Here is a 20,000-nt window from a genome sequence, read left to right as displayed (position 1 = left end):
CTAACCAATGATTAGAGACCTAGCCTGGGAACCCAACCCATGACTAGAGACCTAGCCTGGGAACCTAACCAATGACTAGAGACCTAGCCTGGGAACCTAACCAATGACTAGAGACCTAGCCTGGGAACCTAACCAATGACTAGAGACCTAGCCTGGGAACCTAACCAATGATTAGAGACCTAGCCTGGGAACCCAACCCATGACTAGAGACCTAGCCTGGGAACCTAACCAATGACTAGAGACCTAGCCTGGGAACCTAACCAATGACTAGAGACCTAGCCTGGGAACCTAACCAATGATTAGAGACCTAGCCTGGGGACTCACACCCTGTGCCTCACCCCAACCCCCCTCACCCCCCTCTGTGCCTCATCCCAACCCCCCTCACACCCTGTGCCTCATCCCAACCCCCCTCACCCCCCTCTGTGCCTCACCCCAACCCCCTTCACCCCCTGTGCCTCACCCCAACCCCCTTCACCCCCTGTGCCTCACCCAACCCCCCTCACACCCCGTGCCTCATCCCAACCCCCCATCACTCCTCCCGGTCCTCCTCCTCCTCCCGAGGCACACAGTCCTCTCCTGCCCGCATCTCGCTCTCTGACGAGAGGGGACTGCTTTTCTCTTCTGGAAGTGATGACGAGGGATCTTGACTGAACGGCGGTAATTGACCTGTTGGGAGTGAGAATGTGTTCGCCTGGCAGTCAGTCCACCTGGCAGTCAGTCCACCTGGCAGCTCTACTGCTTGTTATCAACTGAAACTTCAGAGCTCGTTGCTCCGTCAGAAGCTTCATGTGTTGATGTTCAGCAGGTTGGTGGGTCTGGACACCGCTGTCGGCTGCTATAATTCCGCGGTTGATCAGGAGCCAAAAAGGACCAAGCACCAATGCCAGAGTCCTGAACCAGTCAGCCACACACACACACACACACACACACACACACACACACACACACACACACACTCACACACACACACACACACACACACACACACACACACACACACTCCGTCCACTACAAAGAGAATAGAGAATCTGGTATTATGAATTATTACTGCCACTGCTGCCCCCTCTCCTCTCCTCTCCTCTCCCCTTGCCTCCTCCATCGCCCTCCTCTCCTCTCTCCTTTCTAAACGCTTCTTCTTGGCTCCTCCTCTCGCTCCATCATCTCCCCCCGTCGTGTCCCTGCTAACAGCTGTGCACATGAATGGAAACTTGGCCGCACTAAAAACAAATCTGTCTCTCGAAATGTCGGCGAGACGCATTCTGTCACCGTGCCTGCGGTGATGTTGCACCCCCCCCCCCTCTCCCTCTCCCCTCCTCTTCTCCGCGGCGCATCTCGTTAGACAAATGGATCCAGGATATGTTGTTGATGTTTCTCCCCTCAGATTGCTGTTGTCACGGTTACAGATCAGCTCTAAGCCTCTCTTCCCCCCCCCTCTGCAGCAGCGTGGTCTCCTGTTCACACACCCCAGCCTGGCCTCCGAGGAGGAGGAGATCACACGGGGGGTAATTGGGTCTCTGACACTCCGTTTTCCTCTGGCTTTACTGTGTGCGGAGCAACTCATCTTCCTCCTACTGCTCGCTTTAATATCTCCGGCGTCCCTCTGCTGCGATGCTGCGGGGGGCGATATTTCTTGTGTACGCTCTTCTCATCATCAGAGAGATGACTCACTTTAATATCACCGGTGTCCCTCGACTGCACTAAAACGCAATGCCGCAGGGCCGTACTGTGTGTCTCGTGCATGTTATTGTCTTCTATCTCTGTTGGCTCATTTCAATGTTCCCCCCCTAACTGTACTTCAGCAAAGCCTCAGGGTGAAATAGTGCAGACGTACGAAAGTTCACAGAAAATACAAGCTGCGAACTGGAATCGAAAATGGTTCTTCTGGGCGATAACCAAACCCCATTCGTATGATATATTGTGCAAATTGTAAATGAGGCTATGCACGGGGCAAAAAAACGAAACGCAGGCATCTAGGTCACGGAGAGGAGAAAGGCTTCTTCTATAATGGCATCGCTCCTAGGAGGCGTTTTCGACAGCGTTTTTTAAGCTCTCTCTCACAACACCATCATGTCTCTGGTCAGGTGAGTAGATCATTCACACCAACACCATCAGGTCTCTGGCAGATGAGTAGATCATTCAGCACTGAGCAGACTTTAAACAACTTAGGAGTTTGGCAAAGAGCAGCAATGTCCAAGAGAGCGGAGAGAGCTGACAGCCTCCGCTTAAAACTCCAGCTGCTGCCTGCCTCTGATCCCTGATATAAACATCCACCCTCGCCGGCCCCGCCTTCACCTCTGTCTGTGTGTGTGTGTGTGTGTGTGTGTGTGTGTGTGTGTGTGTGTGTGTGTGTGTGTGTGTGTGTGTGTCTGTGTGTGTGTGCGCGCGCGTGTGTGTGTGTGTGTGTGTGTGTGTGTGTGTGTGTGTGTGTGTGTGTGTGTGTGCGTGTTTATGCCTATGTGTGTGTGTGTGTGTGTGTGTGTGTGTGTGTGTATGCGTGGTGTGTGTCTACGTGTGTATGTGTCTGGCACCTTGCCATCCACCTCGCGCGGCACTTGTCAGAATTCTTCTTAGACGGGCTCTGGGGAGCTTTTGAAAACAGCCAGCGAGCAGCAGTCTCACTGAATCATGTTATTTATCACTCGTTTTTGCAAGTCATTCAAGGCAATATTTCCTTTTGATAGAACATTTGCATTTTCTAGCATTCATTTGGAACTTGTGCAGTGCCCATTCTTCCCGCTGCTGTACAGAGTGCTGTTCACATTCCTCCCACTGCTGTACAGAGTGCTGTTCGCTTGTTTATCCAAAGTTTAGTAATATTGAGGGGGTCCAAATTGCACCAAATCCGAGAATGCACATCCTTGGGTCCCCAGCAATACACCCGCCAAGTGTGAAGTCGATCGAGTGAACGGTTCTCGACATAAACCAGCTTTTTGTGTTGCCAGTAGGTGGCAATATGACTATGCGTGTGTCCGAATTTCACCAAATTTGGCACTGCACTCCACTCTAAGCGCACTCCCCAAGTTTGAAGTCGATCCGACGAACGGTTCTCGAGACATGTGAAGGACAGACATGTGAAGACATGTGAAGACATGTGAAGGACAGACATGCAGACAGACGGTCCTGGACTCAATAGGGAGATTGTAAACAGGCAAAACAGCTCTTGAAAGCACCGACCGAGACAAAAGTATCGGTAACATCACTGTGATTCGTCAATATCAACCCTATCGGGAAAGAGTTAAGTGGGATTCAAATCTTGAACGACTGATTGACTCACTGGTTTTCAGCGAGGTGCACACAGAAAAAAGTCTGATTTTTATCCAACAGGACAATTTTAACGAGCCTCATCATTTTTGTCTATACAATTGGCTCTTCTACCGCTGAAAGAAGCTAATCACCACATCTTATCAACTCTTTCAGTTCTTTTGACTCTGTGGGAACGTTGCGTTCACGCAGGATCTCGACTGTACGGGGGGCAGTCGTGCAGTTACTGTATCGGGCAGACGAGTTCCTGTAATTGAAGGTCTATCGATCGCTGGCCATGCTCCGGTGTCAGATAACACTGTCCCTGGTGGACACTTTGAGCCTGACCTCTTCATATATTATCTGCCATTATGCACATATACACACACACACACCCAGCCAGCCAGGCAGCCACACATGCTGACAGGAGCCGATATACTTTGACAGACACTGGAAATACGAGAAGCTTCTATCCAAGCGCTTGAGTCTCATGGATCCAGATCTTCTTCCTCCATACCCGGTTGCATTGCGGTAACCTACTTATGGCTTCAGGTCCGGGTTGATGAGGTTATTATACTGTACATACTTTCCCTGGGAATGTTTTGCTGAGTGTGCACGGGGCTTCTAACAGTAACGCTCTGCTCCACACACAAACAATTCAACACACTCTGCTGCACAGGCTTTCTGCTTAGTGGGCAGTCGACGCTAATTGCCTGCAGGCTTCTCAATGGAAGCTTCGAGGAGGAGCGGAGAAGAATGTGTCTCGTCTCTTTCCTCTCTCAGCCCACATTTTAGCAGATCGGACCTGGGATGGGGATTCAAACCAGTGGCTTCGTGCTGACTGTGCTTTGTGTTGAAGAAGTTTGGAGACGGTGATGTCCGTCCATCGGTGCTGTTGGAAAGCGAAAAACAAAAATCCCACGTCAGACAGTCGAGTCAATTTAATCCCCTGAACTGGATTGGGAATCTATGATGGTTTGAATCTTGTCGGCTACATTAGACACAATAACATGACCAAAAGGGGTTTGGTCTGTTTGGCTTAGGGGTATGATATGATGTGATATGATATCATATGATATCAGATGAGATGATATTATATGATATGAGATGAGATGATATGATATAAGATTTGTCTCTGCAGATGATGAGATGAGTCCAGCTGACTGTGCTAATGATAGACTGTGTTCCAACATCATTAGTTTTGTCTCTTGTGGCGGCTTGTGAAGGGATCAGGAGGAACATTTCTTATTGTTTCTCTGTAATTGGGTCAAGTCAAGCCTACTGAATTTGTGTTTACTTTATTATCTCCGTGTGGAAATTTGTCGTCTTGCGCCCTTTCTAGGTAACTATTTTTGGCGAATATTCGAGGAAGCATGCAATGGTTCCTTAGGTGGAGGATATCCCATAACATCCCTGCTAACCGACGAAGAAGAACGAAACTACTGTAGCACCAAACGTGCGTTTAAAGGCGGTGCCCAAAAGCCTCTCGCTACGTCAAACATGACTTCAGTGCGGTCAGTCGTTTGTACGGCGTCAGGAAAGTCACTTTTCGACCGCTAAGGAAGCATCCTAACCGACTGGAATCGTAGCCTGGGAACGTAGCTCAAGTTGTGCTCTGGCAGATCACATTTGTGTCTGGCGATGTCAGGCTATTCGCTGGCCAAGTCGAGCTAAAGCTTGAAATAATACTTCAACGTGAGCCTCGAGTTGACAGCTAGAGTCATATTCAAACGTCAGCAACACACACGCACACATGGATTTGCCACTGCCACCCTCCATTTCATGGAATTTTCTAAATACAGGATGGCAGGGGAAAACGCCGCCCGGCTGCCCCCGGCGTGCGATGCTACCTTGATGACGTCTGAAACAAATTATTTCTCCGTCACCTGCATTCAAACCAGGTAATTAAACAGGTACCTAATTAAGCAGGTGCCTAATTAAGCAGGTTCCTTGTGTTTCATACAGAGCCTGAAGCTAGTTAGCATTTGTCGATTTAAGTGTCTCTTGGTATTCGGAGAAGAGATGGTGTCCTCTGAGGGTCATAATTAATGAAGTACATGGTATACCTCACAGACCACTCTCATCACCACCAGAAACATGAGCAGCATGTAAATGACCGCAGCTGACGGCCCAGCTTCATGCACTGCTACAGAGTCCATCAACTGGCGCTGAGATGACTCGAACCCGCTAAGGCACAGCTGTGCTTATGTATGCTGTAGGTCAAACAGTGAACATGTGAACATGTGTTTCTGCCGTACCTTTGTGTATTGCTTTAATGACAATAAAGCTGAACTTGAACTTGAACTTGTGTGTCTGTGAGCTTTAGATGCCCGCGTGTAGTTTTACAGTTACGGCCACATTCCACTAGGTCCGTGTTCGGTCCGTCTGCGCTGCGGTACGGCATCGGAGCCGATACGTTTCCACTCTAATCATTGTGTCAACTCCCACCTACTCCGCTGCGTTGCGTTTCTACTCCGTCCCAGCTCCGACGATCCGGAGCTCTCCGAAAAAGATACGCAAGGCTTCTATTTTTCACGGATGACGGAGCAACTTGGGCGGAGCCAGGCATGAAATCAACAGGGCAGAGGTGTTTACAGCATTCAATATCAAGCCAGAGGACAAACATGTATGAGGAAAAGTTCATAATTGAAGTGGAAAACCACAAAATAATATATGACACGACGCATCCTTTTTACAAGGACAACACCAAGCAAGTCCACCCCTCCTCTGCTTCTCCAGTTGGGAACAATGATCTTCTGCCTGTTTGTCGTTGTATTTATCCCACATCCAAATTGTCTCGCGCGATTTTACCGCGAGAACTTGTCGGTCTCGTCACTCTAGCTGTCTGGCAGAGCGGAGCCGTGACGTGCTCTGCATGCAGCCGGTTAGTGTTGGCGGAGCACAGAGCACGTAGCAAAACCGGAGCACAGCTGCAACGCAACGCAAATGCAACCAGTGCGATTCCCCAGTGAGTCAATTTAAAGTCACATTGAAATGGAAGGTCACTTTTTCACTTACACCATACACCTATTTGACCAATCTTCCCCCAAAAAGACAAAACTTGTATTTATTTGTATTTTTACATTATAAATCTCGTTACTATTACTTACTGGAAATCGGAAAATCTTTAGTGGTGACTTCAGCGAGTACCAGGAGGCGGTTTACACATTTTGAATGATCCCATGCCTGCTTTCATGGCCTGCCCAAATACAAGCAAGATACTCTCAAATATGTGTTTTCATTTGGACTTTAAGCATCTAGCTACTACTGTCGCCTTTTGGTATTCTCATAATTCTACTTCATATCGTTGGTGTGGTCTCGTGCCTTTATAGTATGTGTATGTATGAGAGAACATAGACAGCATGAAAGCAACTACTAAACCAAGGTTATGATGTTTATAGTCCAGATGTTTGTGCTGTCTCTGCCAGCAGGTCCTCCAGAGGTCCATGAGCCCCTGGGACGGGACGTGGCAGCATGTAGGAAACATCAGCACGTTCTTCTCACCCCCTCTCATCAATAATGGATCTTGGGCTGTTTTTCCCCCACAATGATCCAACAGAGTGATTTGGCTCCAGAGGGGTTGTTTGGTTGAGGAGCTCATGACACCATATTTTCTTTTCTATAATTGGTTTCCAAACAACTTTGACATGAGTCAAAATGTTGGCATGGTGATGATTTTAGAAGGTACTGTAGATACAAGATACCAAGGCTCAACTGAACTTGAACTTTTTACAGAACTTTTTTTTTTTTTTTACCTGAAGCTGCCGGTAGTGAATATTTTGTGCAGATATTCAATATCTTTGAGACCATTTTTATGACAAAAATATTCAAACAAAATGACAAGTATTCAATGTTTTGCCTAAGCATGTTATTCTTGGCAGGGTGGAAAAGCCTCTGAAAAAACATTTAGACCATGGGACACAGAAACTCTAACCCTAATCCTGACCCTAAAACCCAGGTTAATAATAATAATAATAATAATAATAACAACAAGGACAACAACCGATTAAATTAATTCAAATTAATTAACCGATTAATCCAATTCAAATGTTGCATTATAAACAGATGTTATGTTGGATCAAGTTCTCTTCATTGCTACATGGACAGAAGGCTTCAACCAATTTGGTGGTTTATTACCAGCTGTGAGGTTCTCTCCTCTACATCTGCATTGCCCTTACAGATCAGGGTGACCCTCACTGTGTCTTCTCAACCATCTGGACCCAAATCTAAAAAAAAACCGGCTCTTTCAGCAATTTCCCATGTCGCTGGCTTCTCTCAATCCGGCCCTGGTATGTTCGTGAACGCTTTCAGCTAGCCTTTGTGTTGAACGAAGGAAACTTCACGCAATCAGGTTAACAAGCTATCATGCAATGGGTACCTACATCTGTTTGTTGACAACTATGTATGCGCTAGCTGTAAATTACCAGTCCATTTGTATGTGACATGAACCTTTCAACCACAATTCCCTTGAGGTTTTTGCGATACACTGGGATTAGCAGCCACTTCTCCTTCACGACCAAGCCTCTGGACTCCGTGAAGGATGTCTGAATTGCTGTGGACACCAAGCTACATAGCTATAATCCTCGGCTTCATAGCTTCACTGTTGTGGTCCTCCAACAGCAAAACAGCAATGAAAATAGGGTTCTTCCTGACTGGTGGGCATTTTCTTAATAGCACCTAAGAGCTAACTGATAATTCAAGTTTTTGCAGAAGAAAGGCTAAAATATAATTTCCTTGAACAAAAGCCTTCAGAGCTGATGTTTGTATGTTGTTTTTTAAGGATTTGTTGATTTAAAAGTTCCATCGATTCTCCCGACTGGATTCACTAATGTTGGATTCAGACGGATGATGATTAGGGAAATCAGAGAGATAGAGATAAAGAGATATTCACTCTTTCACTATCTCCCTTTCTCATCATCTCTCCATCCCTCCCTCCCCCCTCCCCTTTCCTTTCCTCCTCTCACCCCCCCCCCCCCCCCCCCCCCATGTCCTTTATGAAAGCTTGGACATGAGGTCATGCAGTACCGTATATGAACACCACATGTTTGCGTTGAATTCCCCTGGTAATCCTCTCTCTATATCATTTTATGATCTGCTGAGCTGTGCATTAAATCAGAACGCTGTCAGCCGGAGCAGCTGAGGGGGGGGGGCCAAGGTTGGGGCACTTTGGCCTTGTTTTAGATGGAATAGAAAAATAAGCCTCTAGGAGGAAATCAATGCAGTTTTTGTGTTTCTTCTTCGCTGCAGTCTCAGCAGAAGTGCATCGTGATCTTTGCCTTGGTGTGCTGCTTTGCGGTTCTGGTGGTGCTGATTTTCTCCGCCGTGGACCTCTGGGGCGAAGACGAGGACGGAATCACAGAGGAGAACTGCAGCAAGAACTGCAGGTGAAACACACACACACACACACACACACTTCATTACGACGTCTTAGGTGTGATAGAACAATTAACACAAGGCGCAAAAATAAGCATTTAAAATCAGCACCTAAACCCCATCGCACATTGGTGTTCCTGTAACACATCCACTTGTGTCTGTATGTGTTGGCAAGACAATGTTCTTTCAACACATTCTGTGCATATACGATGTGTGAGGACTCGGGGAATAACCAAAATGAAGTTGAAGTTGGGCCGTCTTGCTTGAAATCCCATCGTCTTTGGTTCAAACACGAAAATAAAAGCACTATAAGGGGACATTCACACCAAAAGCGTTTTTTTCAGTCAGAACGCTAGGAAAATAATTTTTTTCCCCCTGTAGTCGCGTGCAGTACAGATCAGAACACAACGTCCGTCGGTAGCCAGCTGGTTTTGTCTGTTTGATGTTGTTCACTGTCAACATGAAAGCCAGATTATTGCCAATTCTGGCAGCAGCCGAGGTTGAAAATCCCTCGGGAGGAGAAAAGGTAGGAGGAGTGGAAAAAGACGATCAGGGCGCTTTTCCTCTAATGTTCAACTTTTTTCAGCTTAAAAACGCCCACAGCGCTCCTCCAAAAACAACAGACGCCACCAGCGCTGAAACACCAGGTGCGTTCATTAAAAGAGGAGCACGTCTAGTGCGTCCTTACATAGAGAATGAATTGCAGAAAGACGCTGGCAGCTCCAAAAACGCTTTTGGTCTGATTGTCCCCTAATGTGCTCAGGAGTCGAACTCTTGCTTGTCAGATGGGGACGCTATACAGGTCAGCCAATCCCACCCCTATACTCCCTTACATACCAGTGCATACTCATGTCGATAGACTCTACGACATGTATAGGCCCACCGTTAATATTCACATATAGATCATATCTATCTACAATATTTTCGTTGTTCATTTCCGTGGATTCCAGAAACGTACAATGCTGACGTTTTATTCTGGCGACTGGGTTGGATTGTTTCTAGTAATTACACTAATGTCTCCAAATTAATATGCTGATGATTTATTGATGTGAACATGCCACACATCATTAACAAGCCTGTGCATCACATTACAGTGCATTAGTGCTGAATGTGAACTATAATACGCTGCCATCGCCTCCCACAAAGTCCCTGAAATGAGAGGTGGGCTCATTAACATTCTGAAAGTTGCCTAAAACCCACATTTCTCGATGTCGTGGGGGTCCGGTGAAAGAAACGTATCAGCACATTTGTTTGGCTGATGCAGCAAAGCCCACTCTCCTATTCTTCTTCTCTCCCCTCTGGATAACCCTCCATTAGATTTGTATCATTGAATATATTAATATTATATTATTATTATTATATATTAACCGTTCGGCCTTGAGTGTCTTCTTTCCAGGATCCTTAATGTTACTGTAGCTCTTTCTTTCTCTTTATGTCAGTCCACCAGGTCTGCCCTCTCCTTCTCCTTCACCAAATCAGCCTTTTTTTAACAACCCTGCCTGCCGAGAGAGAGGCTGTGCCTCTGTTCTACTGAGGGGCTGAAAATGTAATTCCAACTTGTAAAGCCGAAATTGATTCCTCTCCTCTCCTCTGATGGAGCCCGGGGCTCCGGAGGGCGAGACAGGCAGGGAGTAGCATGATGAAAGACAAACAGGGAGAGAGAGAGAGAGAGAGAGAGAGAGAGAGAGAGAGATCGAGTAGCATGATGAAAGACAAACAGGGAGAGAGAGAGAGAGAGAGAGAGAGAGGGATGATGATGGGGAGTGGGGGTCAACCAGATGGAGGGAGAGATACAGAAAGGAGTGCGAATGGAAGGAAGAGGGGGCACGGTGGCTCAGTGGTAGAGCTGTCGCCTCGCAGTCAGAAGGTCCTGAGTTCGATTCTCGCCTGGGACACTGTGAGCGCTGTGGTTGTGTTCCCCCCATATCTTCAGTGCCTACTGCCCAGGTGGGGTATCTCGTCGTAAGGGCCTTTCTGTTTGTGTGGAGTTTGCATGTTCTCCCCGTGCTCCCCCAGGGGGGGTTCCTCCGTATATAACCCCCCCCCCATTAAAAAAAAAACATGCAGAAGATCAGATCGTCATCGTCATCCGACCAGTGACGACAACATCCGAAGTTGGTCCCCGGGCGCTGTACGAGAAAAGCGACCACTGCTCCTGGCCTGCCCCCCCGGAGGAAAGGACAAGCCAGGATGGGTTAAATGCAGAGGACAAATTTCACCGGCCACCGTCAGCATGTGTGTGTTTGTGGCCGTCCGTGCATGTGTTGAAGTGTAATCGTGTGACGATAAAGACGGGCTTGTCCGTCTGAAATCGTGTTTAAAAAAAATCGTGTTTAAAGATAACCCCTTCCAAAAAAAAATCTCTGTTGTTGCTGTTTCCTCAGCATTGTATCATATCTCATTGGAAAGCATGTTCAGTTCCCTTTACAACGATTCCCCATTTGTATGATCCTGCATTTGTGGGATGAGCAGCACAGCTGGTTATGTGGATCGGTCGCAAGTGAATGGACCCTCTTCACGGGGGCCATTTTGTGTCGAAAAGGCCGAATAAACACAGGGCCGAATAAACACAGGTGCGAGCAAAACACTAATGAGGGTTTTCCAAATTCCAATCATGGAAGTTTGAAACCCTTATTAGCGTTTTGCTTGCACCTGTGTTTACCCTGCCTTTTTGACACAAAATGGCGTATTCCCCTGTTGGCATTGACTCTATTGTTACGCTATTGTTAGTGGCTTGCTATTTAAGGGCCCTGGTCATTTCAGGATGTGTACAGTACGTTTTCTCATTTTGAAAGACTATCTTTTGTCTGGAATTGTTTGCCTTCACTAGACATATGAAAGTGGAAAGACACCGGGAAAAACTGTGAGAGAGGGGGGTGGGGAAATTACTTTGAGTTAGGGACATTTATAATGTGGTGCGCTGAAACTCGTACGTGTACAGTATCGTATCGTAGGTGTAGTTTATCAAGGGAAGTGCATGCACAGCCTTATTCAGTCACGGCCATTGTTTAACCTCATTAAGAAAGAACAGTTGGTAATCCAACTGTGAGCTGGTCTACTGCAGATTACTACACATGAGAATCCATTATCATCCAGAAGGTGCAGGGAAGTTTAGTTTTACATTCATAGATACAAACTATCTCTCTCTCCCTCTCTCTCTCTAACGCACACACTCATGCGCACACATACAGTCTACCTCTCTCTCTCTCTCCCTCTCTCTCTCTCTAACGCACACACTCATGCACACACATACAGTCTACCTCTCTCTCTCTCTAACGCACACACTATCTCTCTCTCTCTAATGCACACACTCATGCGCACACATACAGTCTACCTCTCTCTCTCTCTCCCTCTCTAACGCACACACTATCTCTCTCTCCCTCTCTCTCTCTCTAACGCACACACTCATGCGCAGCGCACACATACAGTCTACCTCTCTCTCTCTCTCTCTCTCTCTCTCTTCCTCTCTAACGCACACACTATCTCTCTCTCCCTCTCGCTCTCTAACGCACACACTCATGCGCACACATACAGTCTACCTCTCTCTCTCTCTTCCTCTCTAACGCACACACTATCTCTCTCTCCCTCTCGCTCTCTAACGCACACACTCATGCGCACACATACCGTCTACCTCTCTCTCTCTCTCTCTCTCTAACGCACACACTCATGCACACACATACAGTCTACCTCTCTCTCTCTCTCCCTCTCTAACGCACACACTATCTCTCTCTCCCTCTCTCTCTCTAACGCACACACTCATGCGCAGCGCACACAGTCTACCTCTCTCTCTCGCTCTCTCTCTTCCTCTCTAACGCACACACTATCTCTCTCTCCCTCTCGCTCTCTAACACACACACTCATGCGCACACATACAGTCTACCTCTCTCTCTCTCTCTCTCTCTCTCTCCCTCTCTAACGCACACACTCATGCGCACACAGTCTACCTCTCTCTTTCTCTCTCTCTCCCTCTCTAACGCACACACTCATGCACACACATACAGTCTACCTCTCTCTCTCTCTCTCTCTCTCCCTCTCTAACGCACACACTCATGCGCACACATACAGTCTACCTCTCTCTCTCTCTCTCCTCCTCTCTAACGCACACACTCATGCGCACACATACAGTCTACCTCTCTCTCTCTCTCTCTCTCTCTCTAACGCACACACTATCTCTCTCTCTCTCTCTCTCTCTTTCTCTCCCTCTCTAATGCACACACTATCTCTCTCTCTCTCTCTCTAACGCACACATTACAGTCTACACCACTTCAAGTGCTGAGGCTGAAGCACACCCATGGGTGCACAGATGGGTTACAGAGAAGAAGGCCAATGGACGCCACCGACCGAACCAGTCGATGAATCCCCTACAGGCAGTAACAAATGCTCTCCCCAATTTCTCTGACTTTAATAGCGAGGCTTGTCTGGCTGTACAAACGACTCCAAATCACTATTCATCACACACACACACACACACACACACACACACACACACACACACACACAGCCATTAGAAGGAACTGGTTTGATGTAATACCTCTCCCCTTTCTTTCCTCTCTCCTCCACCTCCTCCTGTTCCATTTTTTTCCATCTCTCCTCATGTTCCTCATTGTGTTGATGTAGTTTTCACTGTCTTCTCCAGCCTGACGCAGTAACGCCACCTACACGACGACACTGTGTGACGAACGTTCATTGTTAAACATCCCTATGTTGGTTTCTCTTTACTTACTCTTATGTGGTCACTGTTCACTCCTCCTCCAGTTTGACCCCTGGCCAGTTTCCAAAACCTGACTGAGCTTCAGCTTAGCCAACAGTCAAGCTGTGCGCCGGCTGGCAACTGGTGTCCCGACACTATGCCAGGACATTATCACCTGCAGTGCCCACACTGATGTGCCCTTGAGCCAAGCACTTACTCAACCCCCAGCTGTCACGCTTCAGAGGACCCTGTGCTCTCATCATTCACAACCAGTGCTGCTAAGATCATTTTGATATTACCAAGCAGCAAACTGCTAGCCAGGAGGGGGCGCTCTAACTTACACTGTTATGCAGTCAGTTTCAGCCAGACTTCCATCAAATCAAAAATCCATGAAAAAATTATAGATATATATATAGAGTGAGAGATTAAAGGGATAGTTTGGATTTTTTTTGGTATGTGGCGTTGTATGAGGTAGAGCTGTCTGCTGAGTGTGAATAGGGTCACGAGCAAAAACGTTAAAACACACACACAGAAAATGTTTCCACACTTCTCACCTGGTGTAATTCAAGTCTCCACAAGCCCTGAGATGCCGGGTTGACTTGAAAAGACAGTCATTTACACCCTGTTTTTAGCTGAAATCTGCTCTGTAGCCTGGTGCTGGAAGACGTGGGGCTGCTGCACCACCTGGCTATTTCAGCTAAATACATATTGTGTTAATCAAGGGTTAGTTAATGTACCCATATTGTAAAGCGTTGAGGTATTTTTAACAGGATTTATACTTGTGTCAACCATGCAATATGTGACATTTCTGTGTGAGCAACAGATACATTATTTGCACATCCATCCATGATAACATCCTGTCCCGTGTGTATAGTATAACGGAACAGTAACATTTAATGTGTGAGTGTTGCGTTGCTGGGCAGATTAAAGTTCTCATAAATAACGTCATGTTATGTTTTTACAGCCCTCTGCTACCTCGTGCACTCGACACATCTAGAAATTGTTCACCCTACTCTGTGGTGAACGCAGCTCACAGCACTCGAGTCGTCGCTATGGGCAACCGTAATGCCACGCTCGCCCCATTGAGCCACAGCTAGCTGATCCTCTCATGAATCTGTGACTGTGACTATGCTGGTTTCTGTCGCAGCCTTTTATCCAGGGATTTAAATCAGCCATGGCCTAGGAATTTCTATCTGTTCTGTTCACCATGGCTGAGCACTTGACTTGTGAAACCCTCGCTCACTCCCTTGCGTTATCTAGTGTTAAGTGGCAGCAATCGATGACCAGGAGTCCAGGACAGAGAGACAGACTGTGGCGAGCAGCATTGGAGCTGCTTGATAACAGCCTGGCTGTGTGTGTGTGTGTGTGTGTGTCAGCCTGCAGCTGCCACAGCCAATTCAATGTGTTGACTCCACTCCTTAATCCCTCCCGTCATTCCCACACATCCTTGAGTGAGGACGGGACTTGAATAAACAAGGAGTTTTTTAAACTGGAAGCATTTCCCTCCAGCTTGGTGATATACTATAATGATAATGAGAGAAAACAAGACTAGGTGAAACCTAGTAGGCCCTTAGGTGCCCCACAGTGCCAACTCCGTAACAAGGAAAGTAGTTATTGGCTCCTCAGAAAGTCATGGGGAGTCACCAGATGGCGTCACATTCATCAACTAAAATCAATAAATAAGGCTGCACTTGTTGTGGCGTAGGCCTTCTACCAAATTGTCTGGCATACAAATATATATACACACATGCATACATATATATACACACACACACACACACACACAATCTGGACTAGACCATTCTAGACTGAATTGACTAAGACACCAATGTGGATTAAGACTTATTCTTTATTAGGCCATTTTAAAAATCCTTCAGCTCCAGGACACCTGCTGCATCTGTAAGGGAGAAGAAAATTAGGAACCAGCCATAGCACAGTGATGGCAAGAGATACATCTGTGCTCACCTCAACTTCTTGAAACTTGGGTTGCATCCTCTTCCACTGGCTTCGATGATTAACTCTGGGCTTTTGAGCGCAAGGAGGCTCTCTGCTGTGGGGGACAAGTGTAGGTCGGCTGGGCGGAGGCTCTGGCTTCCTGACTATCTCAACAGTCGCACGATAAAGCCACCGCCCAAAAAGTCCGGGATGGGGATGATCCTAAATGGGGCGAAACACTGACCCGCCGCCCCGCTCTGGGCCTGGGCTTGACCAGAGGCAGGGTAGTTGAGAGCTCCCTGGGTTGGGGTTCTGCTATTCCAGGAGGCCCGGGCAGCGCTTGGACTGTTGGGAATTTTTTCCTGAGCAATGGCTTGGTAGCCGACCTTCGCATGACCTGTAGGCACACTGCGACGTTTAGGAACTCTACGACCTTGGACAGTGGCCGACGACGTCCCTGTTCCCGAAGGCAAGGAGCCTTGCTGCAAGGCTTGGCTGCCAGTGCCTCCATTAACAATGCCGACTGAGGGGGAGAAGCCTCCTCTTGGAGGCTTACCTGCAAATAGCCTGTCTGACCTCTGATGATCATAGGCTGGTGTCTTGTTAGCAGCGCGGGGCCTGTTGGGTTTATTCTGTGCCACAGACTGGTGGGAGGTTGATGCCAAGGAGTATCTTTCCCTAGATGAACTCCGATACTGACCAGTATGCAGTGTACTCCCCTGAACCTGCCATGCTTTACCCTGGTTTAGGAAAGCCTGGCTTGTAAGCTCATTCTGGTGTTTGGAGCCTCTGCTGAACCTACTCACAGAACTTCCGCTACCTATATTAGTTTTAAGTTTAAGCTTCAGTTTTGGGGTCCTGCTATTTTTCACCTGATATGAGCTGGTGTGCCCAGTAGGGTTGGCTACTCTAGGGGATATACTGCTCTCCTGCAGTGAGCTAGTTGGCTGTGAAAGAGGTTTCTGAGCAACATCGCCGGCTCGGTAGCCGACCTTCGCCTGACCTGTAGGCACCCTGCGACGTTTAGAAACTCGACGACCTTGGACAGTGGCCGTCGTCGATGTCCCTGTTCCCGAAGGCAGGGAGCCTCGCTGCAAAGCTTGGCTGCCTTCGTTAGCAACGCCGACTGAGGGGGAGAAGCCTGCTCTGGGAGGCTTACCTGCAAATAGCCTGTCTGAGCTCTGATCATAGGCTGGTGTTTTGTTAGCCGCGCGCGGCCTGTAGAGTTTATTCTGTGCCACAGACTGGTGGGAGGTTGATGCCAAGGAGTGTCTTTCCCTAGATGGACTCTGAACAGAGGCAGCACTGCCTTTGCTGAACCTACTGACAGAACTTCCACTGCCTATATTAGTTTTAAGTTTAAACTTCAGTTTTGGGGCCCTGTCATTTTTCACCTGATACGAGCTGGTGTGCCCACTGGGGTTGGCTGACCGTGGGGACGCATAACTGCTCTCCTGCAGTGAGCTAGCTGGCTGTGAAAAAGGTCGAGTCATCTGGCCGCTACGGGAAAGGCCCTGGCCATAACCGCTACCAACTACAGTCTGCCTGTGGATGCTCTGGGCTGAGCCTGCTGCAGCGGTGGAGGCTGGTCTGAATTGGTTCTGGGGATAACTGCCACCAAGTTGCCTTTGTAGAGTTTGCAGTTGTGAGAAGCCAACATAGTATTTGCCATTTTGTCTTTGGGAGCTAGAGCCAGGAGCTGCACACACACAAAAAGAGAGAAAAAGTATGAATTCACATGTAGTCGAGTCACAGAACTGAACAACACTGACAGTTTGTTTTTCTGCTCACCTCGTAATTCCCATAAACGACGGCTTACATGTTCTGCTTGTACCACACAAATCAGCAAAAACCTGCCCAGAAAACAAAGACATCAAGATCAGAAGAACTGAAGCAGCAGCAATAGAGAAGCAAAGTGGAATGTCACTTCCTGCTTCAGCACTGTACCAGAGATTTTCACCCACCATTTATTTTCCAATAGATTTTGTAAAATGCTTAAAAAATAGTTGTACTTTGTACTGACCAAAACTCACTAACTCACCAAAATTCTTCCTTTAAACCTGCATTTTTTTAAACGTTTTGGTCCCAGTGAAATGTTATGTGATCTCTCCCGTTTCTAAATATATCTGTACAGTTTGGTTTGAACCAGTACAACTATTTTTATAAGCATTTTACAAAATGTGTATGGGAAAATGAATGGCGGATGAAAATCTCTGGTACAGTGCTGAAGCAGGAAGTAGGCGGTCACTTTGACTCTCTATACAAGCTATTCATTTAGGCTGCATCAGAAAACCTACCCCAAACGAATTCCAGAAGCCATTTCTGGGTGCCAACTGGCATCCAGGCCACACAGCAATATTTACCCACAACAGGCCTGCTGCTGCTGCTGCTGCTGGGAGGCCTTTCACTCTGTGAGCGTTCGCATGCGTGCAGCTACTTATTACATCCAAATGCAGCCTGCGTCCAATCACATCACGGCTTAATTAATTGATTGTCTGCAGCTTCCTGCTGTCGTGATGTGGCACTTTGAGGCCATTTACACCTGGTGTTAACATGCGTTTTCTGCCATCAGATTGCAATCAGATTGTATTTTATCACTTCAGCCTGATTCCATTTACACCTGGCATTAACATGCTTTTTCTGCAATCTGATGGCAATCTGATTGCCATCAGATTGCAGAAATGGTTTGAGAGATTGAGAGGACACATTGCATTTACACTTGTGTTCAATGTGTACACAATGCATCCCTGACCACCTCCAGAGGTGGTTTGGCCGATCAGATTGCAATCCATCTTCAATGCGTTTTGGGGGTGTTTACACCTGGCATTTCAAGTGATAAAACACAATCTGATTGCAATCTGATCACAGAAAACACATGTTAACGCCAGGTGTAATTGGCCTCTTTGGCACTGGAGATCTGTTGGTTTTTGACCTGTTTCCTTTTTACTCTTTTTTCTGTCAGAAACAAGAGATGAATTTTGCACCGAAGCCTTTTCCTCAGTGTTCCATATGCAAGCAATAGAGACACTGCATGCAATAAACCACGCCCATCACTCAATTCAATTCAATTCAATTCAATTTGTTGTTGTCCACAATGTGGAAATTTGTCTTCGGCTTCACAGGTTTGCTTGCACACATGAAAAGTACAGTACACAGACACAGTACACAGCACAGGAAATGATAGGGTACATAATACAACAAATAACAAGACAACAGGACAACAGCACATTACAGACAGCGATAACGGACATGGTTCTGATGTGGATGAGTCTGACGTTTATGAATTTAGCAGATTTATTGCGTTTGGTATGAAAGATTTTTTGTAGGTGTTCTTGGTTGCTGCAGGAACTCTATAGCGTCGTCCCGAGGGCAGTTTCGTGAACTCATTAAAAAGGGGATGTACAGGGTCAGACACCATTTGTTTGGCTTTTCGTGCCGGGGGAATCACGGGGGGGGGGAAAGCTCTCCATTCACTTCCATACACCAGCGTCATTTCCCTTGAATTAAACATAGCTAAAAGCTGTTGTGTGGTGGGCTGCGCACACAACAAATGTAAAAAGAAAAAAGAATCGCCAATTAAAGTTTTTTTGTACTCCCGAGAAAAACAAGGAAGCCATTGAGAATTGGCGAGAAGAAAAATGTGGATCTAGCTGTCAAGGAAGTAAGTTGGAGTGTTCATCTTCCGTATATATGATCTTTGTGTGCAAGACGTGACACAGGAGAACGTCAGGATTGGGGGGGGAGTTTTAGTTTTCCCCCCGTTTTGGGCGTGGTTTCTGAATGATGACGCGCTCCGCAGTCAGTGTCTCTATTGAGAAGTACAAGGCTTTTGTGTTTTCTTTCCACGACATAACCGCGTTAACGTACGTCTGTAGAAAGAGCCAGTGACATTGATTACTACTGTATGCATGATGGGTGCAGTAGTTCACAGCTTGTGTCACTGCCACTTCTAATCTAATGCTGCCTTCCAGGCACCTGGGACGTGGGTCTTTCCCAGTGGAAAAGTCCCACCCCCCACCTTCAAAGCATTCCAGAGCACAAAGGCAAAATGCAACATGGCGGACCGCGATAAACTTTTTTTTGTTTGGCAAATAGCAAGACAGCTTAACAACGAGCAGTGCACCCTCCTTACATATTTAAACTAAAATGAGGAGCAGCAATGACACATAATGTAACAGACTCTATTATACATTTTATTTAGGCACTTAATACTTTGGACTACATACTCCATGTTGCGGCCATTGTTGTGTGACGTCAGACAACTGGTTCCCAGCCTAGTGGGGGTAGATTTTTTTTCTCCCAGTTTTCAAGTCGGAGCTCCCACTTTGAGTGCCGTTCCAGCGCACTTTTCCTAATAGGAGGCCAGAAAATCCGAAGGTCCCAGTTGTCTGGAAGGCAGCATTAGCCTTTGTTCACACCTGGCGCTTAACATAAGCAGAACTGAAGCTTGAGGCAGACTCAAGCTGAGCTGACGCTTAACTGATCACACAAGAAGCCTTCTCTTTTCCTCAGCGCCTCGCTTGGCGCACCTTGAAGCCCGCCCACAACTCCCATTAACTTCATGCCTGGCAGCTTCACGCGTCACGCTTGGAAAATAGTACTGAATCCTGAACGATCGCTTGAGCGAGGCGTGAGCGCGGCTTCAGCGTGACACGTGCGCGGCTGGTGTGAACGGGCCTGTTAACAAGGACGCCTAAATTAAACTTGTGGGTTCAGCGTAGGTTGAGCGTTGCTTCGGCGTACGGTGTGAACGGCCACTTAG

The 20,000-nt window shown here is 47.2% G+C and overlaps 1 protein-coding gene across 1 annotated transcript in view; it reads left to right on the top strand.

Moving 5' to 3' along the window:
- Nucleotides 1-20,000, top strand: part of LOC310796377 (inactive phospholipase D5-like) — a gene marked incomplete at both ends in the record, with an annotated part of 81,511 nt that overhangs the window by 53,159 nt on the left and 8,352 nt on the right. The window contains one exon of the mRNA XM_083658565.1: nucleotides 8,488-8,624. Coding sequence (XP_083514691.1) covers nucleotides 8,488-8,624 — 137 coding nt within the window. The remainder of the gene's footprint in view (nucleotides 1-8,487; nucleotides 8,625-20,000) is intronic.

Source organism: Poromitra crassiceps (assembly GCF_964638095.1).
Source record: "Poromitra crassiceps genome assembly, chromosome: 22".
Lineage (NCBI taxonomy): Eukaryota > Metazoa > Chordata > Actinopteri > Beryciformes > Melamphaidae > Poromitra > Poromitra crassiceps.
This window is presented reverse-complemented; position numbering and strand designations above follow the sequence as displayed.